Here is a 26,660-nt window from a genome sequence, read left to right as displayed (position 1 = left end):
AAATGAGCAAAGTGAGGAAGGAGAGCAGCGGAAGAAGCGTCCTCTGCCAGCCTGTGAGCAGCAGGGGCCATCGGAGATGGACTGGCTTCCTTTGGACCTAAACAAAGACACACCAGGGCTAGTCGTCGGGAACCACAATTCAGGTTTCACACACTTGTAGCAATGAAGGCTTGACGTTGGCACGTTTGGTTTCCACGCTCCTGCATCCACAGTTAACAGCAGTGGGGCAGCTGCCCGAGGGACTCTGAGGTCCTTTCTCACACAGGCCCCGAGCTGGAAGGATTTGGACAAGCGGGAACCCCAAATCCTGGTTTTTCTCCATGGGGCTACGGGACAAGCTGAAAGATCGAACCCAAAGCAGAAAAGACTGGCGAGTTGGGGATGGGGAGTGAGTGAGGTGGAGGTTTCCGCTAACTCCAGGCATCCCCTGTTTCTCCATAAACCAGAAGAGTTACTCTCTGCAAACTAGAAGAGTCCCTGCGCTGCAGAAGACCTAGTGGAACGATCCTCGGGTTAATCCAGGCGCCCGCTGAGTTTCGGTGCGGCTCCGGACACGATTCCCACCTCTCTCCAGCTCCGGGCGGCAGGCCGGGTCAGAGCCCCCAGCCCGGGCCCAGCGGCGCGCCCGGGTCCCTGAAGCTGGTGCTCCTCCTCTCCCTTCTCCCCTCCTCTTCCCTCTCTCTCCGCCAGTCCCTCCCCCGGCCGCGGCGGAGGGGGGGCCGGGCTTGGCTCGGGGAGGCCCGTGCATTCCAGAAAGCCTAGCGAGCTAGAGCGGCAACAAAGGAGCCGGGCGGTCGGCGGGGAGGAGTCGGGGGGCTGCGGCGCGCTTCGGCCGAGGTGGCTGCGGGGCCCCCGGCCGGTGCAGGGGCGGCGCCGGGGACCCGGTCCCTCACCCCCGGCCCGCGCCTGGCCTCCATCGCGGCGCCCGGAGGTGGTTTTTGATGGTGGGAGAGGGGATGGGGCTGGAGGCTGGAGGCCCTGGGGGCTCCCGGGGCTGAAGACCACTTGGGTCGCCAGGGAAAGGGCGAGGGAGCGGTGCATCCCATCCCGGGCCTCCGCCGCCCAGCATGGGCCCCCGGTTCCAAAGTTTGCGAAGTTGGGCGCCGAGGGCCCGCGGCGCGCGGAGCACCCGGGGGGGCCCGGCCCCGGGCTCGCGGGGCGCACAGGTCGCCTGAGTCGCCCCCACAGCCCCGAGGGTGGCGCGGGGCCCCCGGGGAGCGGGCGGGGGCGCGGGGCTCCCGCTGAGTTGGCGGGTTGGGTCATGGCCGCTGCTCGCCTCGCACGGGGGTCGGAGTTCTGGCTTTGGGGGCCGCTGCTGTGGCTGCTGTGGCTGCTGCTGCTGCCGGGGGGCCCGGGCCGGGGGATGGCCTTGAGCGGGAACGCGACCGGGCCCGGGCCTCGGGGCGCGGGCGGGGGCGCCCGGAGGAGCGCGGCGGGGACGGGGGCTCCGCCGCCGCTGAGCCACTGCGGCCGGGCCGCCCCCTGCGAGCCGCTGCGCTACAACGTGTGCCTGGGCTCGGCGCTGCCCTACGCCGCCACCTCCACGCTGCTCGCCGGCGACTCGGAGTCCCAGGAGGAGGCGCACGGCAAGCTGGTGCTGTGGTCCGGTAAGCGCGGGAGCCGCGGCGGGGCTGCGGCGCTGGGATGCTGGGGCCCCGGGAAAGAAAAGGCTCAGGCCCGAGTTTTGCAAAGGGCGGGACCTGCACCCGAGAGAGTTGGAGGAACAAAGTCTGAAACTTTGGGGCAGACCGAATGCAGGATGGGACGGATCCTCGGTGATGAGGAAGGAGCCGGCCTTTATGGCCTGAGCAGGGTGGGTGAGCAAAGGATGGTCAGGAAGGGGCTGTGAGCCACAGGGAAGGACATTTATTTTTTTAAATTTTTTATTAAATTATTATCTGTGTACATATACCATTACCCCCCCCCCCCCCATACATTCCCTCCCTCCTCAGAGTTTTGGGTCCATTGGTTGTACTTATATGTATGTATACAAGTCCTTCGGTTGATCTCTTATACAGGGAAGGACATTTAAAAATATATATAGTTGATTTATTTTAGAGAGGAAGGGGAAGGGATAGAGAGTTAGAAACATCAATCAGTTGCCTCCTGCACACCTCCTACTGGGGATGTGCCCGCAACCAAGGTACATGCCCTTAACTGGAATCGAACCTGGGACCCTTGAGTCCGCAGGCAGACGCTCTATCCACTGAGCCAAACCAATTAGGGCTGGAAAGGACATTTAAAAAAAAAAAAAAAAAAAAAGAGGAGATGCTCCACCTAAGTGCCACTCTGGAAGCTGGGTTCTCAGAGATTCAAGATATTTAGACCTTGGAGAAGAGACCGGGAAATGGAGTTGGAAAGGAGAAAGGAGGAGGATGTGGGTACGATTTAGGCATGGGGGTGGAGAGTGAGGACTGAGTGAAATTTATGAAGGCTAAGAAACCCCGATGATGAGTAATTAAAAGGCAACCAGAAAGTTCCAGAAATAATGTTTCGGGAGACAGGAAGTCCAGAGAACCCTGGTCTTGTTTTGCTTCCACAGGAGATTGCACGGTTTCCTCACCTGGAAAATGGGGACTCTGATTTTTGCTTGAAATGGTGAAGGAATGAGACTATTGGAAAGATTATTTGTGTGTTCTCTGGAAGTTTGGTTCCTCAAGCTGGTCAGGGCTGCGGACGGACATGTAAGCCTGGGATGTTGAGAGTCCGTGGAAACTTCCATAGTGATCTAAGGTCCCAGAGCCCTCACCTCAGGGTGGCATTAAGGTCGGCCTGAAAATCTGCAGACGGAACCCACACAGGTCCTTCCTTAGTAGTGTGGAGTGAATTATGTCCCCACCTGCCACTCGTCTGAGCCCAGGGCTTGAAGAAGTGCTCAGGACGGTGGCTGGCTGGCCTTGTCATCCCTTGTTTCTAGCCAGTGTGGTTCAAAATTGACTTGAAAAAGAAAAGAAAACCAAAAGCTAGGAGCATACCTGGCTGCCCCCTTGGATAGAGCTCGATGCCCCACATCTCCCATCTCCATTCTGCCCTGGCTGCTGCTGGTAATGATCCCGAGGAGGGAAGCGGGTCGAGGTTGCCTGTCATTGTCCACTCGGCCATAGCGTTCTCAGAGTGTTTGCGGGATGTTGGACAAAGCCATATGGATATATTCCTGGCTTGGCGCAGATGCCAAGTGAGGAACTTGGAGGATGGTGCCCATGTGGCGCTTCATGGTTTGTGGGTATCAGATCAGCATATTGGCAAAAACCATGTGTAATCAGTAGCTTTGAAAATCCATAAATTACCATAACATAAGAGCTGTGTAATTCTGCATATACACTACACCCACTTTATGGTAATATGTTTGTATAAATGTGTCACAAAGAGTAATGTACAGAATGTAAAAGGGGGCGTAGGTAGAAATTATCATTTTAATCTTTAAATTATATAAATGTAAAGCAGAAGACTGAAGGAATAAAAAAAACATAAAAGGTATAAACACTATTTCTTTTATTTTTTAAAAATATATTTTATTGATTTTTTACAGAGAGGAAGGGAGAGTGATAGAAAGCTAGAAACATTGATGAGAGAGAAACATCAACCAGCTGCCTCCTGCACACCCCTCACTGGGGATGTGCCCGCAACCAATGTACATGCCCATAACCAGAATCGAACCTGGGACCCTTCAGTTCGCAAATGGACGCTCTATCCACTGAGCCATACCGATTTTAGCAACACTATTTCTTTAAGCACTACCTGAAATAAGGCTGGAATTTAGGAGCCAGCTGTATGGACAATCCAAATACATCTCTCAGCACTAGAATCTTGCTCACACTGTGAAAGGATATTCTGTTTCTCTCTCCTTAAGTGTTTTGCAAGGGCCGGTGGTAGAATTCTCTTAAGTTAGATACATGTGTGATGCTGCCCTTCTGTTGTTACCATCAAGCCAAGGAGGAAGAGTATGAACCTCTTTCCAGCCCCTACTCCTGAGAGCAGCTGCTGAGTAGGCAGAAGTGGTTTTGGCAGGAACGTTTAGCAGTTAGAAACATCTGCTGGGTATGCAGGTTCAAACCTCACTCGCTGCGCCTCTGGTGGGGTAGGTTCCTGCAGAGGTGCCAGCGCTGAGCCCAGATCCTCAGTTCACTCTGAGCTCTTCTCTGTTGCCACCCATCATCCCTCAGCTCAGTCCCATTCCTATGTGTTTTGGTTGTTCTCTTTCTGCTTTGGGTCCTTCTGTGGGATGTTCTATGAAGTAGAGCCAGAAGCAGGTGTTGGTATGAGCTGAGTCAGTGGGAGACGGGGGGTTGGGGAGGGAAGGGGGGGGGGGGGAAAGGGGGGTAGAACAGGGTAGAGTGAACCTGAACCAAGAGAGAATCAGAGACAGGCCATCAGCTAGGAATTGCAGCTAGGGGCAAGTGATTGGTCCTATCCTGACTTAGTGGCCTGGGTTTGGCATTAGACACGGCCAGTGTCACCTAGCTCTTGTGGGTATTTTTGTGGGTAAAGAATGGAGATGATCTAGGTTGTCTTTCTCTGTAAACTTTTGGAAGCAGAGACTTGTTCTTCACTTTTTTTTCTGAAAGCCCAAGTTCTGAGTACACCCACCCACCCAGTCATTTATTCGTTTAGGTACTGGGTGCTTGCTACATCCTGGATCAGGTCCTGGGGAATATAACAATGAAGAACGCAGGCATGAATCCTGCTATCAAGGGGCAGACAGACCATTAAACAGGCTTTTGCAGTATTTGTGATAAAGTGGGTGCTGAAGGAACACAAAGGACTCTGCGGAGCAAGAGAAGACTTACCCCTCTCCCCGAGGAGAACGGACATTTTACCCCATGATCTGAGAAATAAATAGGACTTACCTGGCCAAGGATGGGTTGGATAGGAAGGGATAGGAAGAGGAAATGACAGGCACAAAAGTGAAGAGGTGAGAGGGATTGGTGCTTTTGAGAAAGTGTAAGAATTTCAGTAGAGCTGGATCAAAGCATGTGAGAGAGAATTATAAGAGATAAGACCTAGAAAATTAGAAAATAAAGGGATTCACTTCCCCTCCCGCATATTAAATTTGTATGTTGTCCTAAAGATAATAAAGCGTAATTGAAGGTTTTTAAGCAAGGGAGAGGTGTAATCATATTTGCATTTTAGAAAGACCTTGAGTGCTGTGTGAAGAAGCCATGGCTGGAGGAAAGACCTACAGGCTGGTTGCTTGTTCGGAGGACGGTTGAAGGAGTCCAGGTGCGAGAGGATGGTGGTCAGGACTGTAACCGGCTGTAGGAAGTAGATATCCCGGAGTTTTAGAGCTAGAACCAGTGGGTCTTGCCCATGAGTTGGATGGAGGGCTTGAATGGAAAGTGGTACCTTCCCTTTCACTAAGCCAGAGAATGCTAGAGGAGGAGGAGGTTTAGAAGAAAGCCTGGGTTTAGGTTTGGCCATGTGACCTAGACACACTTCCTGGACATCTATGTGGACAGACCAGCAGATCTGGACTAGTAGTTGCTAAAGAGAGGTGGCCACCATGTGCTTCTTTGGCCCAGACCACTGAGCCTTTGGAAGTAGGCCACTGAGTGAGGACGTTCATGGACTCAAGTTGGATAAATTTCTAGATTTGAATAGAACTCGGGTCTCTCCTGTGTCTTTTAACTTTCTGGACTTGGGATTTTTTTTTTTTTAAGATATATTTTATTGATTTTTTACAGAGAGGAAGGGAGAGGAATAGAGAGTTAGAAACATCGATGAGAGAAACATCAATCAGCTGCCTTTTGCATACTCCCTACTGGGGATGTGCCCGCAACCAAGGTACATGCCCCTGACCGGAATCGAACCTGGGACCCTTCAGTCCGCAGGCCGACGCTCCATCCACTGAGCCAAACCGGTTAGGGCATGGACTTGAGATATTTTAGGCACTCAGAATCTTCCACATTATAGCTTGAAACACCTCCTCTCAGGCATTCAGGTTGACCAGACAAATATAATATCCAGGTCATGGTCCATCTTTGGCCAAATCTGGTTTGGTAAATGGGGCAAGAAAGCAGAGAGGCCAGAGACTGGCGAGGGAAACAGGTCCCTGAGAGCCAGCACGTAGCCTCTTTGACCACTGCTCTGCTCTGTGTGTGCACAGGGTATGTGGCCCTGTCACCCCGCCAGGGCAGCCAGTAGGAAAGAGCCAAGTGAGAGGTGAGAGGAGGGATGTTGTTGGTGATGGTGAGTTATTTGCAGGGTCAGATCAGGAAGAATCTCCTTAGAGCTGTTCCCCAACCTGGCTGGCTCATGATCAGAATTAGTTTTTAAAGTATATATTTTGGGAAAGTAAAAAAATTGGGAACCATTTCCACAGGCTTATGTTTTTAATTTGGTTCAGATTTTTAACTTTTTAATTGTGAAATGTAGCATATATACCGAAAGTGCATTGAACACAGAATCACTAAATAACAGATAATTATAAAGTGCTATTTGAATCAAGAACTAGACTATGGTGGTGAGGGTACAGAGTGGGGGTGGGGGAAGTTAATGGGGGGGGGAAGGAGGGGACATATGTAATACTTTCCACAATAAAGAACTATGTTTAAAAAATAGTAAATAAAAAAGAAACAAAAACAAAATGTGCAGTTAAATTTCAACTTTAGATAAACAACAAATACATTTTTATACAAGTATGGCCCATGTAATTGTGGGATATACTTATCCAAAAAATTATTAATTGCCTAGAGCTGGGTGTGTGTGTGTGTGTGTGTGTGTGTGTGTGTGAAAGTGGCTGCTAATTAATATAGTTTCTTTTTGATGTGATGAATATTTTCTAAAGTTGATTGTGGTGATAGTTGCCCAATTCTATGACTATACTATAAACCCTCAGAAGCTCCCCCTTTGTCTTTTCCAATCTTCCCTCCCATTTTTAAAAAAGAGGTTTTTTTTATTGATTTTTAGAGAAAGAGGGAGAGAGTGAAATATCTATATGTAAGACAAACACTGATTGTACGCCTCCTGCACACCCCATATCGGAGAATGGAGCCCCAAACCCAGGCATGCACCCTGACGAGGAATGAAGCCAACAACCCTTCGTTGCACTGGGCGATGCCCAATCAGCTGAGCCATACTACTGGCCAGGGCGTCCCTTCCTCCTCTTTTGGAAGTAACCACTATCCTGATGTTTTTATAATCAATTCCTCTTTCCTCTATAGTTTTGCCATCTAGCTTTAGATCCCTAAACAGTATATTTCAAATTTCATGTTTTTGAATTTTATAAAATGTAATCATGCTGTGTGTATTATATGTCTTGTTTCTGTTGTTCTACATTATTTTGTAAGATTCGTGCTATCATAGCTCATTTGTTTCATTGCTGATCAGTTTGCCATTGTAGAATATACCTCAGTTTTATTACCCATCTTATTTTGTTGTTACATATCTTAGTTGTCCTCAGTTTGGGGCCACTGGGAATACCATTGCTGTGGATGTTCTTTTATGTACGTCCTGGTGCGCTTGGGTCAGGATTCTCCAGGAACATACTTAGAGATAAAAGGAAATGTATGAACTTTTAGCTTTACTAGAGAATGCCAGTTTTTCAAAGTGGTTGCACAAACTTACACTCCCAGTAGCTCAGTAGAATAGTCACTATTGCTCCACATGATTCCTGACCCTTGGTATTGTCTACCTTTAAAATTTTGCCAAACTAGTGGATATGTTGTGGTGTGTTTGTGGTTTTAATGTGCATTTTCCTGATAACTAGTGAGGTTAAGCACCATGTGAAATGTTTCCTGGCCGTTGGAGTTTTCCTTTTGTGTCTTGTCTGTCCAGATCTTTGGCCCATTTTTCTATGGGCCTAGCTGTCATTTTTATAAGATTTGTAGATCTTCATGGATGAATCCTTTATTGGTTGTATGCATTGAAAATTCTCTGTGTCCTTCATTGAACAGAAGTTCTGAACTTTAAGAGTCATTTATCAAACTTTTTATGTGTAATGTTTATTGTGCTATTTATTTATTTATTTATTTTTAGTTAATCCTCACTCACGGATATTTTCCCATTGATTTTAGAGAGAGTAGAAGGAAAAGGAAGAGACAGAGATAAACATTGATTGGTTGCCTCCCGCATGTAACCCAACCAGGGCCGGGGCTTGAGCCTGGCACTCCTCAGTCCGCTGGCCAATGTTCGGTCCACTGAGTCAGCTACAGCTATTGTGTCTTACTTTAAAATGTCCTTTCAGACCACAAAGTAATAAATTTATTTTCTTATATTATTTTCTCAAGACTTCATAGATTTTCATTCCATTTTAGGCATATAAATCACCTGGAGTTGATTTTTCTTTTTTTTTTAGAACTTCAATTTTATAGTCTCAATATAATTTGTGTTTTTATTTTTTATTTTAAAAATTATATATTTTATTGATTTTCTACAGAGAGGAAGGGAGAGGGATAGAAAGTTAGAAACATCGATGAGAGAGAAACATTTATCAGCTGCCTCCTGCACACTCCCCACTGGGTATGTGCCCACAACCAAGGTACATGCCCTTGACTGGAATCAAACCCAGAACCCTTGAGTCCATAGGGCGATGCTCTATCCACTGAGCCAAACCGGTCAGGGCTCAATATAATTTGCTAAATACAATATCTCAGCTCTGTCATAAATCAAGTGTTGAAATATATATTTATTTCTGGAATATTTACTCTATTCTGTAGATCTATTTGTCCATCCCTTGTCAATACCACACCATCTTAATTATCATATCTTTATAGCATGGTTCTTCAATTCTTTGAGTTATGAACCTATGTGGCAATCTGATAAAACCTATGGGCCCTTTTTTCAGTATAATATTTTTAAATTTTAAAGTAAAACACATAGAATTGAAAAGAGCATTTAGGATTATAAAGGAAATGAATTCTATTGAAATATAGTTATCAAATATTTAAAAGTTTGTGATCTAATGTATATGTGCTTCTTTAGTAATACATTATAAGATCTAGTATGGGTTTAATAACCGTTATAATACCGGTATCAAGGTGATGATGAGCAGTGACAATATTTTGAGATATCTGCAACAAAAATACAATATCCGATTTCCATTTGTGACAAAGCCACGGGTATTGCTAACAGTACTGTGGTATGTTGTTTACATTTACGATGGAAGGAAATGCTGAATTTCAGTTCGATGTAATTTTTCCCTATCCAAGTTCATGGATCTCTAAAGTCTCTCCAAGAATCCTTTGTGAACTTGAGGCTAGGAGCCTCTACTTCATAGTACAGCAGAAAATAATAGAGTCTGGACTATTATTGATCCTTTGAGCTTTAATATAAAAATATTTGTGGGTGGATTTGGAAAAAAAAAGACATCTTTACATTATTGAGTATTGTAATAATTTCATTATACTATATTTCTATTTAGATCTTTTATTTTCTCAATATTTTTACAGTTTTTCTGCAGAGAGTTCTTAAATAACATTTGTTAGATTTATTCCTAGATACTTGATAATTTTTTACACTACTTTAAATGATTCCTTTAACATTTAATAAATATTCAGCTGAAACCGGTTTGGCTCAGTGGATAGAGCGTCGGCTTAGGGACTGAAAGGTCCTGGGTTCGATTCCGGTCAAGGGCATGTACCTTCGTTGCGGGCACATTCCCAGTAGCGGGTGTGCAAGAGGCAGCTGACCAATGATTCTCTCTCATCGATGTTTCTAACTCTCTATTTCTCTCTCTTCCTCTCTGCATAAAATCAATAAAACATATTTAAAAAAAAATAAAATAAAAAATAAAATGTTGCCAAAACCAGTTTGGCTCAGTGGGTAGAGCGTCGGTCTGTGGACTGAAGGGTCCCGGGTTCAATTCCATTCAAGGGCATGTACATTGGTTGCGGGCACATCCCCAGTAGGGGGTGTGCAAGAGGCAGCTGGCCGATGTTTCTCTCTCATCGATGTTTCTAACTCTATCCCTCTCTGTAAAAAAATCAATAAAATATATTTTTTTAAAAATACAATTGATTTTGAATCTAGTAAACTAGCTAAATTTACTTTACACACGTAATTATCTCATTTATGGATAATGAGTTTCTTTCTCCCTTTAAAAAAAAAAACTCACCAGAGGATATTTTTTTCAATTGATTTCTAGAGAGAGTGGAAAGGAGGGAGGAGAGAGAAATGGAAGGGAGGGAGGAGGGAGGAGAGAGAAACATAGATGTGAGAGAGACACATTGATTGGTTGCCTCCTGCATGCACCCCCACAGGAGCAGGGAACCTACAACTGAGGAATCAAACCCTCAACCCTTCCGTCTATTGGCCCAAGCTCTAACCACTAAGCAAGCTGGCCAGGGCTGTTTCTTCCTTTTATAAACCATATATTTGTTAATGTTTATTGCCTTGTTGCATTGCTTAACACCTTCAATACATTGTTAAATAGAAGTGGTAATAGTAGCAGCATCCTTTATCCTTGACTTTTTCTGTGTTCTAAACAGAAAGCTTTTTCTACCTTTCACTCCTAAATGTGGTGTTTGGTGTAGTTTTCTTGTAGTTACATTTTATCAGGTTAAGGAAGTTGTCTTCTATTTCCTAATCTGCCAGTTATCTTTTTGTGATAGACCAGGAGCAGGCCAGAAGCCCTCAGGGGAGGTGACCTGGCAATCAGGGGAAGGAGACGCCCATTACACCTCTGCTGATGCCACTGCCAGTAGTGCTAGCTTCAGTGGCCCTGGTTACCCTGGGAGGCTGGAGGGCTGAGAGGACTGGGGGACTCCAGAGGTAGGCACTCTGGCAGGGCTGAGGGGACTGGGAGCCTCCATCTTGTGGCTGTGGGTGCTGCCATCTTTGAGGGTGGGACAGCAATTAGCATATTCCCTCCTTATTGGCTGTGGGTGCTGCTATCTTTGCAATGGTGTGAGGGTCAATTAGCATATTCCGTCTTTATTAGATAGGATGGATATTGATTTTATCAACTACTTCTGCATCTATTGAGATGATTATGTTTTTTTCTTCTTTAATCTATGAATATAGATTCATTGATTAAATTTTCTAATTTTAACCCAACCTTAGACCAACGGTTTTCAATTTGACTACTCATCAGAATCACACAAACAAAAAGCCTTTTTCAAAGTTTAAATTGTGGCAGTGTTATTTTAAATTTCTATGAATATTAAAAATGTGTCCCTATTTTTTTGTTTCATATGTTGTTAAAATAAAAAATAATGCAGATAAAGTTGATGTCCCCTTGCTTCCTGTTATCAATCTCATTCCCTGCTCTTCTTTGGGAAGCTTTTCTCACCTCAGTAATTTGCATATTTTTTAAACTTAATTACTTTAAAAAAATATGTAGTATATGCACATAGTACAAAATTCAAAAGCAACAAAAGTTAAATCTCTCCACTTGTGTTCTCAGCTTCCCATTTTCCCTTCTCAGAGGCAACCATCAACACTGGCTTTTGTGTGTCCTTCTAGACGTTGCCAGCATATGTACAAATGGAGGCGAACCCTTTGTTTATTTCTTCCCACAAACAGTAGTAGCATGCTCTTCGGGCTGTTCGCCACTCAACTACATCCACTTAACAAGATCTATTGGAGATAGTTCCATTTCAATGCAAATACAACAGTGTAACCCTGATTAATGTCCTATTATACTGATGTATGATATTTTTTTAGCTGCTCCTAATGATGGATATACATTCAGGTTGTTTCTACTCATTTGCTATTACAAGCAATGCTGCAATGAATACTCTTATAAATTGTCAGTGTGAACATGTATAGTGGAATTGCCAGTATAATGTTTTGATAGATAATGCCAGATAGCCTCTACAAGTATTTAGTATTCCTACTAAAAATATATAAAAGTGCCACTTTCTCCCACACTCTTGCCACTATAGCATTTTCAAATATTTTTGTCTTTCTCACCCTCAAGTTAAAAAAATTATATATCATTACAGCTTTATTTCACATTTAGAGCATCTCTTTATGCATTTAAAGGCCATTTTTGTATTTTCTCTGATCTGTTCTGTTTGCCTTTTGCCCCTTTCCTAGAGGCTTATGAATTTCTTATTGATTTGGAAAAGCTTTGTGCATATAGGAAAATTAGCTCTTTACCTGTAATATGTATGAAATATTTTCTCAGGATGTTGCTTATTTTAGGATTTTGTTTAAATCTTTTGTTTCATAGCTTCTGAGTTTTGTGTCATACATCAAAAAATCCTCTCCACTCCAAGGTTTCAAAAAGCATTTCTCACCTTTTCTTTTATTACTTTAATTTTTTTAAATAATGTAATTATTAGCACTGGCCAGGTAGCTCAGTTGATTAGAGCATTGTCCTAATACATCAAAGTTGTGGATTCCATTCTCAGTCAGGGCATACTGGTATATACAAGAATGAACTAATGAACGCATAAATAAGTGGAACAACAAATTAATATTTCTCTCCTTTCCTCTCTTTCAAAATCAATAAGTAAAAATTAAATATTTTTAAAAATAATGTAATTATTTTGATTCATCAGGCACTTATTTTTTAAAATATTTTTTACTTATTTCAAAGAGGAAGGAAGAGGGATAGAAACATTAATAATGAGAAAGAATCATTGATTGGTTGCCTCCTGCATGCCCCCCACTGGAGGTGGGTCCCATAACCCAGTCATGTGCCCTGACTAAGACTGAACCATGATCTCCTGGTTCATAGGTTGAAGCTCAAGCACTTAGCCACGCATCCGGGCAGGAACTTATTTTTAAGTAAGACACAAGATAAGGGTCCAACTTATTTTTTCGCTAGATGGCTCTTCCATTGTCATTTAAGATTTATGTAATAATCTATCTTATCCTTGGAAGTTTATTTTTGAAGAATAAAACAATGTTTAAAATGAGAAAAACTGAGAACAACAAATTACATATTTTTGAAAGAACCACAAATTCCTGAGGGGGGAAAAAAAACACACCCAGTATTTTATTAATTGCCTGATGCTTCTCTAGAATACATTTTACTCTAGTGAGCCCCCTCCCCCATTTTTAATAAACATCCGGTAAAATTCACCTTTTCTTTGTTGTGCAGTTCTGTGAGTTTAGACAAGCACACAGAGTGTATAATCAGCCACTACGTTCAAGACAGAGAACAATCCCATTACCCCGAATAGTCCTTCTGGCACTCCCTGCTGTGTGCTCCACCCATACCCATTCAGGCAATTTCTGGGGTTCTCCAGCCAGAGTGATAAGAGTTCCCCAAAGGATTCGAATTTGAGTCAGGTCTGGGTACCATTGCCCAAGATCATTGGCTTTTTTTTTCTTTCTAATTGATTTGAGAGGGAGAGAGAAACAACACACCTACACATGGTTCTCCTTATTTGTGCATTCACTGGTTGACACTTGTGTGTGCCCTGATCAGGGATCAAACCCTCAACCTTAGTGTACCTGGACGATGTTCTAACCAACTGAGCTACCTGGCCGGGGTAAACCATTGCTTCTTACGTGACAGGAACCTGCTCTGTGCCCTGAGAGAGGCTGTGTCACAGTGAGAGCAGCTGAGTTGTCAAAGGCCCGGAGAGCTAATAGTAATAGCTGACATTTTCTGAGTGCTTATTATATAACAAGTACCATGCTAAGCAGTTAACTTGCTGTCTCATTCTTCTCAACAGTTCCACACGGTAAATGTATTGCTCCCATTTCACAGACCAGGAAACTGAGGCTTGAGATAAAGTAATTTGCCCAGGATCACACAGCAAGGACATGGTAGAGTCAGGATGTGGGCCCAGACAGGCTAGTTGCAGTGTCCATGCTCCCTACCTCTCTACTATATTACTTCCCCCCAAAGAAGAGCAGTTACCTACCTACCCCCATTTCCCCCAGCCCAGCAGTGTGGCCAGCACCCATGTCCTCAAAAGTTTCTCCTAATTCAACTTCTTGTTTGGGAAATAGGTGTTCCTGAAGCAAGGAGGATTCAGGAGGGGCGAAGCAGGCAGAATGCTGAGTGAGCCCAGCCACTGGGGCAGCTGTTTCTGTCTTGCTGGCACCTCCTTACCTCTCTCTGCACTGGACACAGCCTCCTCTGTTTCTCTCCACCTGATTTCCTGTTTCCTCTTCTGGCCTTGGAGTACCTGGCTCCCCTGACTACCTCTTCCTAGCTCCTACCTGTTCTCTATCTCACCTCAGCTCGGTAAGAAGACCCAGGGTCTTGGGATCTCGGCAAGGGAAATGGTTTCGGGCTCTGGAGCATGGCCTGAGGGGGGCGTGCGGGGAGGGGTGGCACCCCACCACTCTCCTTCCCGCTGGAAGAGGCCCTGAAGCAGGGGTTTTAAATGCCCCAGAAAAGGTAAAATGTGAATCCACTCAGGGTTCTCAGCCAGAGGTGTTATCCTCCCTCGCAGGGCATTTGGAAATGGAGGCTGTTTTATAAAACTTTAATTGAATTATAATGTACATATAGAGAAGCCCGCAGACCATAAACTTAATGCCCACAAGGTGAATGTACCCAGGAATCCAGCACCAGATCAAGAAGGAGAGCGTGAGTGGCCTTCCAGAACGGTCCTCAGGCACTCCGCCAGTCACCGCCCCTGGAATGGTGCTTGGTAGGAGCAGTTTTGGGTTGTCACAATGACTCAGAGGTTCTATTGGCATTTAATTTATTTTATTTTATTTTTTGTTAATCCTCACCTGAGGATGTTTTTTCCATTGGATTTTAGAGAGAGTGGAAATGGGGGTCAGAGAAAGAGAACAGTGATTGGTTGCCTCCCGCTTGGGCTCCAGGGCCCGGGATGGAGCCTGCAAATGAGACACATACCCTTGACCTGGAATCGGGCCCTCAACCCTTCAGTCGGTGGGCCAGTGCTGTAATGGTGAGAGCTAACCACAAAACCAAACCTGCTAGGGCCTATTGGCATTTAGTGGGCAGGGTCCTGGGATGCTACATGTCCTGCCATGCATGGACCGTCCTGCAGCACAGAGTCGTCCTGCCCAAATGCCCTGTTGAGGAACACCTTGCTCCACGGCTCTGAGCAATAATGGCCTCTGTTGAGGCAAAGAGAGGCGCCTTGGGCCTGGGGAACCGGGGGTGCTGCTGTGTTTGTGGGTACGAAGGAAGACGGGTCCTCATTGCAATGTGTCCACACTGTCTTCACCCCGCAGGCCTCCGGAACGCCCCCCGCTGCTGGGCAGTGATCCAGCCCCTGCTGTGTGCCGTGTACATGCCCAAGTGTGAGAACGACCGGGTGGAGCTGCCCAGCCGCACCCTCTGCCAGGCCACGCGGGGCCCCTGTGCCATCGTGGAGAGAGAGCGCGGCTGGCCCGACTTCCTGCGCTGCACCCCCGACCACTTCCCCGAGGGCTGCCCGGTGAGTGTCTGTGGGGAGGCCCCTGCTCGCAGGCTGGTCAGCACCAGGCCCAGGGCAGGAGGGGGAGCAGGGGAGCCCAGAGCCTTCTCCCTGGGCAGCCCGAGCCTGCAGCCTTGGTGTCAATAGGCCAACACCCCAAACTGAAGTTTGTTGGCTGGGCCCATCTACCAGGGACTATCCTTTATTTACTTATTGATTAATTATTATTTTATAACTATTTATAACAATTATTATTTTCTAATAATAGTATAACATCATTATTATTATTTTTAATATATTTTATTGATTTTTTTATAGAGGGGAAGAGAGAGGGATAGAGGTCAGAAACATCGATGAGCGAGAATCATCGATCAGCTGCTTCTTGCACACCCCCTACTGGGGATGTGCCCGCAACCAAGTACATGCCCTTGATCGGAATCGAACCCGGGATCTTTCAGTCCGCAAGCCGATGCTCTATCCACTGAGCCAAACCAGTTTCGGCCTAAAATCATTATTTATAATAATAATTAATTATTATTTTATCCTCACCCAAGGAGTGAGGATATTTTTTACAGTGATTTTTAGAGGTAGTGGAAGGGGGTGGAGGTGGGGATGGGGAGAGAGAGAAACAGAAACATCTATGTGAGAGAGATACATGGATTGGTTATCTCCCACACTTGCCCTGATGAGGGGAAGGGGTTGGATTGGACCTGCAATCCAGGTATGTGCTCTTGAACGGGAATCAAACCCGTGACCCTCCAGTGCCCAGGCCAACACTCTAACCATTGAGCAATGCAACCAGGGCAACTCCCCCTTTCTATTTTAATAAAAGATAATTGTTCATCAAGTCCTTTTTTAGCACTAGCTCTGTCAGGTGTTAGGGGTTAACAGGAGTCACATGGAATCAAGACACATGTAAAACAGCTGGAAACCCCAAGACGGGATGTGCTCCAGTTCTGGGTGGTGAAGGAGAGCTCATAAGTGATAATAATTATAGTCCTCCTATATAATAAAAGCCTAATATGCTAAGTCCAACCATTCATTCGACCGTTTGATCAGTCACTGACCACCAGGGGGCAGACACTCTGACTGGTAGGTTAGCTTGCTGCTGGGGTCCAGCCCATCAGGACTGGGCGAGATGGGCAGACACACCCTGGAGTTCTCCCACAGTCTCTCCAGTTGTGCACTGGTGGAGTCCCTCAGCTTGACCTGCACCCTCTCGCAACCTGGGACCCCTTGGGGGATGTCGGAGAGCTTGTTTTGGCTAATCCCTGCGGGCTAGGCTGAGGGACCCCGTGGGTGCACAAATCCATGCACCAGGCCTCTAGTGATAATAATGATGGTAATAGCACTACTAGTTATTATTTCCTACCTGCTAAATACTTTTATAGCATTTTACACTTATTCATTCATTTACCCCTTAAATCCCACAATGAAGAGGTGTGTGTGTTAGATGCTGCTGAGTCAGCTCTGACTGGGAATGAGTGATGTCCCAGTCTTTTTTTCTCTGCTCCTGTAGACTCATGCCTATGGCTTCTTTATGGAGTCCGTCTACCCCATGCGTGGTCTTCCCTTTCCTCTGCCTTCTATTTTCCCCGGCATTAATGTCTTTTCCAAAGACCCCTGCCTGAAGTAGGACGGCTTCAGTTTTGTCATTTTTGACTCCAGTGATGTTTCAGGCTTAATTTGCTCTGGAACCCACTTATTCATCTTAATGGTGGTCCAGGGTTGGGGGGCATAGAGCTCCCCCTGAACACCATATTTCAAATGAGCCCATTGTTTCCCGCTATCTTATAGATGGGGAAACGGAGGTAACAGAAAAGTCAAGTCATTTGCCATGGGTTGCCTCCAGCGTCTGTGCCCTCAGCCCCTCTGCCGTGCTGTCCCTGTGCCCTGAGGAAACCAGAGGCTGCCGCTGAGCCTCCTGCCTTCTTTTGTACTGTCTTCTCTTCCTTGCCTTGTGCCAGAACGAGGTGCAGAACATCAAGTTCAACAGCTCGGGCCAGTGTGAGGCTCCTTTGGTTCGGACCGACAACCCCAAGAGCTGGTACGAGGACGTGGAGGGCTGCGGGATCCAGTGCCAGAACCCGCTGTTCACGGAGGCGGAGCACCAGGACATGCACAGCTACATCGCCGCCTTCGGCGCCGTCACGGGCCTCTGCACCTTCTTCACCCTGGTCAGCCGGGGACGGGCCTGCACATCCGGGGTCAGGGGAAGCCGGTGTTCTGAGCACTCAGCTGGCAAAGTGGGAAGGGAGTGGGACTGTCGGGGAGAGCGGCTGGGCTCTGGGTGAAGAGGGACGCGGGGAGAGGACGGCCTGGCGGGGGTCCCCAGGGCGGGGTCCTAAGAAGGGTCCTAAGGGTGTCTACAGCAGCAGAATAACCCAACCCCTCTCTTCTAGGCCACGTTCGTGGCTGACTGGCGGAACTCGAATCGCTACCCTGCAGTCATTCTCTTCTACGTGAATGCGTGTTTCTTTGTGGGCAGCATCGGCTGGCTGGCCCAGTTCATGGACGGTGCCCGCCGGGAGATTGTCTGCCGGGCAGATGGCACCATGAGGCTCGGGGAGCCCACGTAGGTGACTTGGGGACCCGGAGGCGAGGGGAGGAAGGCTGAAATGTGTGTTTGCCACCAAAGGGGCAGATTGGGCTTGAAGCTGAGATTTCGGGGTGAGATTCAGCTCTGCCTTGTTGCATCCAAGGTCTCCAGCATTAGGACCTCGGCTTCGGTGTTAGGACCTTGATGTTTGCATCTGTTCAAAGGGGCATCTTGCGTGACCTCTTCAAATCTGACTGGGTCCTGGGTCCAAGCCCTGACTCCTAGGGGACCTCCAGACCTTAGAGGCGAGGGTCTGGAGACAGGGTGGAGAGAGGGAGTGCAGAATGACCTCCCCAAGTGACACCCCACATGTGTGCGTAGCTCCAACGAGACCCTGTCCTGCGTCATCATCTTTGTCATCGTGTACTACGCCCTCATGGCCGGCGTCGTCTGGTTTGTGGTCCTTACCTATGCCTGGCACACCTCCTTCAAAGCCCTGGGCACCACCTACCAGCCTCTCTCCGGCAAGACCTCCTACTTCCACCTGATCACGTGGTCACTCCCCTTTGTCCTCACGGTGGCTATCCTCGCTGTGGCCCAGGTACTGAACCTGGTAGGGGGCTGGGGTCCCCAGGGGGGGTGGGCTTGGCTGAGGGGCCAGTGACCAAATTCGCCCCTCCCACCCCTTCCTGCTGTAGGTGGATGGGGACTCCGTGAGCGGCATCTGTTTCGTGGGCTACAAGAACTACCGATACCGCGCTGGCTTCGTGCTGGCCCCCATTGGCCTGGTGCTCATCGTGGGAGGTTACTTCCTCATCCGTGGTGAGTGAGGACCGGACCTGGACTACGGCAGCTCGCAGGCTGAGCACCAGCTTTGTGGAAGTAGGAGCTAGACGCAGCCAGCTCTGCTGCCTTCACAGTGGGACCTCAGCCAGGACTAACTGGGGATTGGCGCTAAGTGGAAGGTGCCCCCTTTGGGCAGACACTTGGTGTGGGACAACACCTTCGTGTTGGGCAGATAAGTGCACCCCTTTCCACGGCCTGTTGAGAGGAGCCTGGGCTGGTTCCAACCCTCAGCTCGTGGCCAGGTGCGCTTGTGTGGTGGGTAACCTACTCTGTCCACATGAGCCAGTTTGGGGCCTTCAGCCTAGCGAGCTCACTCTCAAGTTATATATACTCTCAATGTTTTGGAGTTGGTTTGTCATCTCCCTCCTGCCCACAGCACACACTCGCACAGTTTTCACAACATGCACAGATTCTCTGTTCCCTAATTTCCCCGTCTCAATCTGCCACCTCCACCATAAGCCTTCCTATCTTCTTAGCTCGTTTTTGTTGCGTGTTTTTTGTAGGTGTTGTTTCTTTTGGTAAGTTTCCATTTCCTCCCTCTGCAGAAGGTCAGCCTTCTGTGCAGCCCTCCTCCTTTCCCTCTTTTTGGCTGTGTCTGGGCCTCGGATTTACGTTTTGTGTCTATACTGTCCTGTTTGGTAACCACTTGCCACATGTGTTGAAACTAGTCCAAATTGAGATGTGTCACATGTGTAAAAGACACACTGCATTTCAAAGGCATAGCACACTCATTAATAAGCTGCAATTTAAATTACATGTTGAAATGATAATATAAGGAACAGTGGTATACTTTTTGTAAAATATATTGAAATCATTTTCACCTGTGTCCTTTTACTCTTAATGTGGCTTCTGGAAGATTTGAGATTACGTATGCAGCCCATATTATATTTCTATTGGACAGCACTGATCTCAAGTCTTTTTTTTTTAAATGCCTTTTCCAGCAGAACAGTTTGTGGTGGTTTTTTTTTTTGTGTGTGTGTGTTTTTTAATGTATTTTTATTGACTTCAGAGAAGAAGGGAGAGGAAGAGAGAGAAACAGCGAAAATGAGAGAGAATCGATGGTCGGCTGCCTCCTGCACGCCCCCTCCTGGGGGTTGAGCCCACAACCCTGGCATGTGCCCTTGACCAGAAGTGAACCCAGGACCCTTCAGTCCGCAGGCCAAGGCTCTATCCACTGAGCCAAACCAGCTGGGGCTCCAGCAGAGCCGCTTTGACCTGACTGCCTTACGTAGGGGTGGGCAGGCCAGACACAAGGTGATTTCTTTCTCTTCTCTACTGTCCATCGGTGCTCTGACCAGACTTTCACTTACAAATCACATCTGCCACCAGCTGTGCCCCATTTCTCCGGTGTCTCCAGTTCCCCAAGCTTGGTATGGCACAGAAGTAATAGGCCCGGACTGCAGTGCCATGAGAGACTTCCCTGCCACACCCCCTCCTCCCAGGAGAGTGGCCTCGCCCCACTAATATGAGGTGTCCCTTCTGCCCAGGAGTTATGACTCTGTTCTCCATCAAGAGCAACCACCCTGGGCTACTGAGCGAGAAGGCTGCCAGCAAGATCAACGAGACCATGCTGCGCCTAGGTGAGTGGGCCCCTGGGCCCTTGGCCTGTGGTACTATCCAGCCCAACACTGCACCCTCCTGGGGCCGTGGGACCTACAGGATAGGGTCTTGGAGGATGTAGTAAGCCAGTGGCACAAGTGAGCAGCCCTGGGCAAGACAAGGCTGGTGTGTGTGTGTGTGTGTGTGTGTGTGTGTGTGTGTGTGTAGCAGCTCAAAAGAAGTGGACCTGCTTAGGTGGAAGAATTCGAGTTCATGCCAAGTCTGCTTCCTCATGTCCACTCCCTCCCACTGGGCCTCCCACAGTTGCCTCAAGTGCCCTTCATGCCTTATGTTGGAGACTTCTGTTCTTGAACTGAGCCTAGCATGAATTCGCCCCAGACTCAGCTGTCTGTCAGGCCCTGGTGGGTCGAATACCCTCCTCCCCACCGCTGTGCCCACACCTGGGATTGGTAATCCTCTGCCCGCCCCGGCCCTCCACAGGCATTTTTGGCTTCCTGGCCTTCGGCTTTGTGCTCATCACCTTCAGCTGCCACTTCTACGATTTCTTCAACCAGGCGGAGTGGGAGCGCAGCTTCCGGGACTACGTGCTGTGAGTGCAGGGCTGGGGCTTGGGGACTCGGAGGCAGCTGGAGTCGGGACTGCAGGGGCAGCCTTCCTGTGCCATCCAGAAGGGGTCTGCCCGTCTTGTTCTGGGCACACAGATGTCAGTTGCTCGGTAACCTGCCAACATAGCAAACAGCCCTCAACTCTGCGTCCCCATGGTGGTCTGGCTGGTGTATTTGTAACTGCTAAGAAGCCATCTCGTGTTTTGGCTTCTCTGACCGACTCTGTTGTCCACAGAAGTTGCTGTCTCCAATTCTCACGTACTCTTTCACATGACTTATTGGAGAGCCCTGCACAGAAGTGGTTATCTTTTTTTTTTTTTTTTTAATATATTTTATTGATTTTTTTACAGAGAAGAAGGGAGAGGAATAGAGAGTTAGAAACATCAATGAGAGAGAAACATCGATCAGCTGCCTCCTGCACACCCCCCATTGGTATGTGCCAGCAACCAAGGTACATGCCCTTTACCGGAATCAAATCTGGGACCTTTCAGTCCACAGGCCTATGCTCTATCCACAGAGCCAAACCGGTTAGGGCAGAAGGAGTTATAAGCTTGTTAACGCTAATTAGTCTATGCTTTTTGTGTCACGATAAGGACGAATCTGAGAGATTGAGGCATCTCAGTTGTGGAAAGAAATGCAGCAACTACTGACACGAGGAACAGCAGTTCAAATGCCCATTAAAATGAATGCCAGTCCACTTGGACTGCTTCAGACTCCTTCAAGGCTCCAGCTTGCAGTTTGGGAGGCTCTAAACTACACCCGTGCCTGGGTCTCCGCCCCAGAGATCTGATTTCATCGTCTGGGGTGTGGCCCAGACATCAGTAGTTATGGAAAGCTCCCGGTGACTCTAATGAGTACCCAGGGTTGTGAATCAGTGCTGTGGGGCTTAGTGATCGTCTGGGTACGCACCCAGGAGATCCAGAAAATCTCACCCGTCTACCCCCCCTCACCGCAGGTGCCAGGCCAATGTCACCATCGGGCTGCCCACCAAGAAGCCCATCCCTGACTGTGAGATCAAGAATCGCCCCAGCCTCTTGGTGGAGAAAATCAACCTGTTTGCCATGTTCGGAACCGGCATTGCCATGAGCACATGGGTCTGGACCAAGGCCACGCTGCTCATCTGGAGACGCACCTGGTGCAGGTGGGGAGGGCAGCCAGCCCCATCTTAGTCTCTCATCCTAGGTTTCCCGTGTCTCCCAGCAGAGCCGTGGGCAGGTGTGATTCCTAAGGGTCTGCGGGGGAGCCCTAAAGCTGACTTTTCTGTGGCTCACCACTGCCCCCTGGTGACACCTGTCCTTGGGAGCACCAGCCAGGTGTGAGCCCCCTGCCGGCATCTTTTAAAAGCGCGGTGATTTGAGAACTGGGCACACAGGAGCCCTGCATCCTAGGCCTCCTTCTTCGCAGAGGAGGCCTCTACTGCGCAGAGTCCTTGAGGAACCTGAGCCCCTGCCCTCGAGGGGATGGCTTTGCTGTCTTTCTCAAGATTTGATGGGAAGTGGCTGCTCCACCTTCCCTCCCCACCCCTGCCGCTCTCAGGTTGACGGGACAGAGTGACGATGAGCCCAAACGCATCAAGAAGAGCAAGATGATCGCCAAGGCCTTCTCCAAGCGGCGCGAGCTGCTGCAGAACCCCGGCCAGGAGCTCTCCTTCAGCATGCACACTGTCTCCCATGACGGGCCTGTGGGTGAGCGTTGGCCTCTTTCCTCCCCGGGAGCCACCTAACACCTGCCACATCCGGGCCCATTCCCTGCCAGGCTGGTGTGGGCCTGGGGACTGCGTGGAAGGCTCTGAGGAATACGGTGCTGCCTCCCCTCCGCAGACTCCTTCCCGGCCCATCCCCAGCAACTCTGCCTCTCTGCTTCTGTCCTGGGTTCAGTGCTTGGTTTTGGTTCCCAGAGGACTCGTCTCCCTTCCCCTTCTCCTGTCTTCTCCAGCTGCTCTCCCTGGGCTGGAGCAAGTCAGGCTTTCAGGAGCTGGATTTCTGGCCCTTAGTGAGACCCCGCTTTTGCTCCGGGTGCCCCAGATGTCAACTGCTCTTTAATCGGGGATGGGTGGGGACCGCTGTGATCACCAGGGTGGGTTTTCTGTGCGAGGTGGAGTGGGAGCCATCTCTGGGGGGAAGTGAATGGAGCTGAGTGACGGAGACGTGGTTGGCTGCAAGGGACAGGCAACCACGATTCCTTTTCCTTCCCTTCCGTCCCCGCAGCGGGCCTGGCCTTTGACCTCAACGAGCCCTCCGCCGATGTGTCCTCTGCCTGGGCCCAGCATGTCACCAAGATGGTGGCTCGGAGAGGAGCCATACTGCCTCAGGACGTGTCTGTCACCCCTGTAGCCACTCCAGGTATAGGATTCAGGTCTCCGTAGGAAGGCGGGGGCTGTAGAGGCTGCGGGTTACCGGGGCTGTAGTATCAGGGGCTGCCAGCGGTGAGGAGGAAGGGAAGGCTGTGGAAGAACTAAAGTGTGGGGCTGAGGCCCTCGAGGTCTAGAATTGTGGATCCCAGACCTCAGCGTGGGGGATCCGAGGAGAGAAGGGTGATGTGGACAGAGCCAGGGTCCCGGGCTCATGGTCTCTCTCCCATCATCAGTGCCCCCAGAGGAAAAAGCCAATCTTTGGCTGGTGGAGGCAGAAATCTCCCCAGAGCTGGAGAAGCGCCTGGGCCGGAAGAAGAAGCGGAGGAAGAGGAAGAAGGAGGTGTGTCCGCTGGTGCCACCCCCTGAGCCTCCCCACCCCGCCCCTGCTCCCGCCTCCAGCGCCGTTCCTCGCCTGCCCCAGCTGCCCCGGCAGAAGTGCCTGGTGGCCGCCGGCGCCTGGGGAGCTGGAGAATCCTGCCGGCAGAGAGCCTGGACCCTGGTCTCCAACCCCTTCTGCCCGGAGCCCGGTCCTCTGCAGGACCCGTTTCTGCCCGGCCCCTCGGCCCCCACGGCCTGGGCGCAGGGCCGCCGGCAGGGACTGGGGCCCATCCACTCCCGTACCAACCTGATGGAGGCCGAGCTCATGGATGCAGACTCAGACTTCTGAGCCAGGAGAGCAGGACCTGGGACAGCGAACAGGAACAGGTGGTGTTCCGAGGCTCTTCTTCCTCCCTGAGGTGCTTCCCCGGGATCTCGTCTTCCCGGGAGCCCAAGGGCCCAGCGCCCTCCCAGGAAGGTTCTGTGTCTGGCTTATGACAGGATTGCGGGAAAGAGCCTTGAAAAATCCACGGATGGGCCTCACCCAGAGAACAGCCCTGAGCTTCAGGGCCCTCGTTTCTGCCCCACCAGGTGGAGTCTGGCCGGCAGCCCCGGTCTGCAACAAGGTTAGGGGGTGTGCGGAGATTCTGGTGAGGTCGCAATGGCGAGGGTAGGAGCGGCAGTGCCCGGAACGGGCTGTGGTGTCCAGGGAGACAGCCAAACCTTTGTCTGGCAGATGAGGGCTGATAATGGGTACCAGGAAAGGGCACCCTCAGACCAAAACTGTTTATTGTATCCTTAGCCCTTTGTCTAAGTGGGAACAGGGCTCCCTTCTCCCTCTTCAGGTGGTTGTGGGGCTAGGAGTACCTACTCCTATAAGGGCTATAACCCCTCTTTACAGATGTCCAGCTGGCCCTGCCCCAGGCCAGTAAACCCGCCCCCATGTTCTCCTGCACCCTCCTTCCCTTTCCCATTCCAGTTCAACCAGGCCAACCTCTTCCTGTTCCCTGTTGGTAGATTAGGACCCAGAACTGCAGCCTCACCCCTCACCCCCAAGTCCCACTCGTGTTGCTGGACTCCGTCTCCAAGAAAGGGGCTGGTTCAGCGACAGAAGCAGTGGGTGGTGGGGAGTCCGTGGGTCTCCGAGACACATGTCTTTTCCTGTATCCACCCAGGGAGGGATGGGTCCTCTGAATTGAGGGGCTACCCTGGGAAGCTGCTGGAGCTTCAGGCAGGCGGGAGCGCTTTCTTCCACTCCCACAACTGGTGGGTAGAGAGGTTTCCGACCTCTTATAGGCCTCCTCCATGTCTCCAAGGCCCCAGTTTTAAGACCCAGGCAGCAGGAAGTTGTAGGAGCTGGCTGGGTTCCAGATCGGGGATGGGGTGGGGAGAAGAAAGATAAAAAGTCAATAAAGGGTTTTTTTTTGTATAAACTCTTGGTGTGCTTCTTTCTCATAGGCCCCAGTCTCCACCGAACTGTTTACCTGGTCCTGATCTCACGTGTGTTCCACTCCTTCCTCAGGCTATTCCGAAAGGCCGAGAGCTTGGTGCTAATGAGGTCATGACTGACAGATGTACTGGCGGTCCTTCCTGACTTGCCGGTTCTATGTGGCCCCAGACTCACTGCATACTGATCTCATACTGGTCTTACTTGGTTAAGCACACATCTTGCCCCTGAAATGACAATTGGACTGCTAATGTAGATGAGCATGGCTCCTTGTGGCAATCTGGGCCCCATCTCTGGGGGCCTCTTGCTTTCAAGAGATGTCAGAGGGGCCAAGAGGAAGCTGTGCATCAGTCAAAAGAATTCATATTTCCTTGAGGAAAGCGAGTTAGCCCCACTTCCTCCCCCCAAAAAAATGCCAGTAAAAGACTGGGAACTATTTGGGTTGCAAGGTCTCAAGATCATATGGAAAGGAGATCTGTGGAAGAAAGGGGGTGGCACCCACACACTGGGAAGGTGTGGAATATTGACCAGACTCCTTTGGAGACTAAGCTCACGTGATGGGGAATAAGCATTTTGCCAGAGGAAGGGGAACCAACTATGGATCTGATTGTATTCTAAGTATTTTACAGGTATTTTATTAAAACAATAATAACTAACTTTTTAAATATATATATATATATATATATATATCTTATTGATTTTTTACAGAGAAGAAGGGAGAAGGATAGAGAGTTAGAACCAATGGTGAGAGAGAGACATTGATCAGCTGCCTCCTGCACACCCCCTACTAGGGATGTGCCCACAACCAAGGTACATGCCCTTGACCAGAATCGAACCTGGAACCTTTCAGTCCGATGCTCTATCCACTGAGCCAAACCGGTTTTGGCTAACTAACTCTTTCTTATTGAAGGCTTGCTAGGCTGTCTCCCAAGTACTTCACATGCATTGACTGGAATCTCACAACAGACCTTTGGAGTACTGTTAACACCCCCAAGGTTCTGAGACGCAGAGTTCCAATAGTTTGCCCGAGGCCACACAATAAATAGTAAAGTGTGGATTCCATTCCAACTCTGGCTCCACCGTTGGCTCTTGGGCACTGTGTGCTGCCTCTTGTTTAATTCAGAGGTATCAGAGAAGCTAGTGTTCCCCCCTCCCCCCAGAAAGAAGCTCAGTGAGTCAAAATGACCTGCCCACAACCTCACAGCTACTAAGTGACAGACCCTGGGCCCAGGCTCTTCCTGATGGAATCCAAACTCTTCACTCTCAGTTATGACCGTTGGTTTGTCCTTCTATCCAAGTTCTCTATGTTGTGTTCCCTCTGGCTGCACTGTATTGCTTGTTTACCTTGATCATTCTGGTCATCACTGCTTCTTTCAGCTGTAGGATAGCTAGTTTTTACCCTTTATCAGCAACAGTATTGAAAACAAAATTTATCAGTGTTGTTTAATGATTTTTTCTGAAATAAGAGACGATGTTAACAAATTTCTTCTTTTCATCTCCATGGACATTCTATCCATCCCCTTTTTTCTTTAGTGGGAATACTTATGCAAAGATTAGGAAATGGGATGTAGAAGGAGTTCATTCTAGGCTTTTAAAAGCTGAGAAATGTTACCTTTCTATGTCTAGCTGTGGAGGTGGACAGAGACTCAACCACTAGAGGGCACTGTGAGCTCACCTTTTGTGAATGCAGAGGTTGGGCAGCAGCTGGAGGTCTGGTACCACAGACACTCCCCAAACCAAGAAAACATTGCAG

The 26,660-nt window shown here is 48.8% G+C and overlaps 1 protein-coding gene across 1 annotated transcript; it reads left to right on the top strand.

Annotated features, from left to right (window-relative positions):
- Window positions 1-724: 724 nt before the first annotated feature.
- SMO (smoothened, frizzled class receptor) lies at window positions 725-24,883 on the top strand. Its single transcript, XM_084897635.1, has 12 exons — window positions 725-1,607; window positions 15,055-15,260; window positions 17,207-17,416; window positions 17,642-17,814; window positions 18,160-18,379; window positions 18,477-18,600; window positions 20,112-20,204; window positions 20,665-20,773; window positions 21,745-21,930; window positions 22,326-22,474; window positions 22,997-23,131; window positions 23,376-24,883. Exons 1-12 carry the CDS (start codon window positions 1,262-1,264, stop codon window positions 23,807-23,809), a joined length of 2,385 nt encoding a protein of 794 aa, XP_084753761.1. The 5' UTR covers window positions 725-1,261; the 3' UTR covers window positions 23,810-24,883.
- Window positions 24,884-26,660: the final 1,777 nt, after the last annotated feature.

Source organism: Pipistrellus hanaki (assembly GCF_964339955.1).
Source record: "Pipistrellus hanaki genome assembly, chromosome: 10".
Lineage (NCBI taxonomy): Eukaryota > Metazoa > Chordata > Mammalia > Chiroptera > Vespertilionidae > Pipistrellus > Pipistrellus hanaki.
This window is presented reverse-complemented; position numbering and strand designations above follow the sequence as displayed.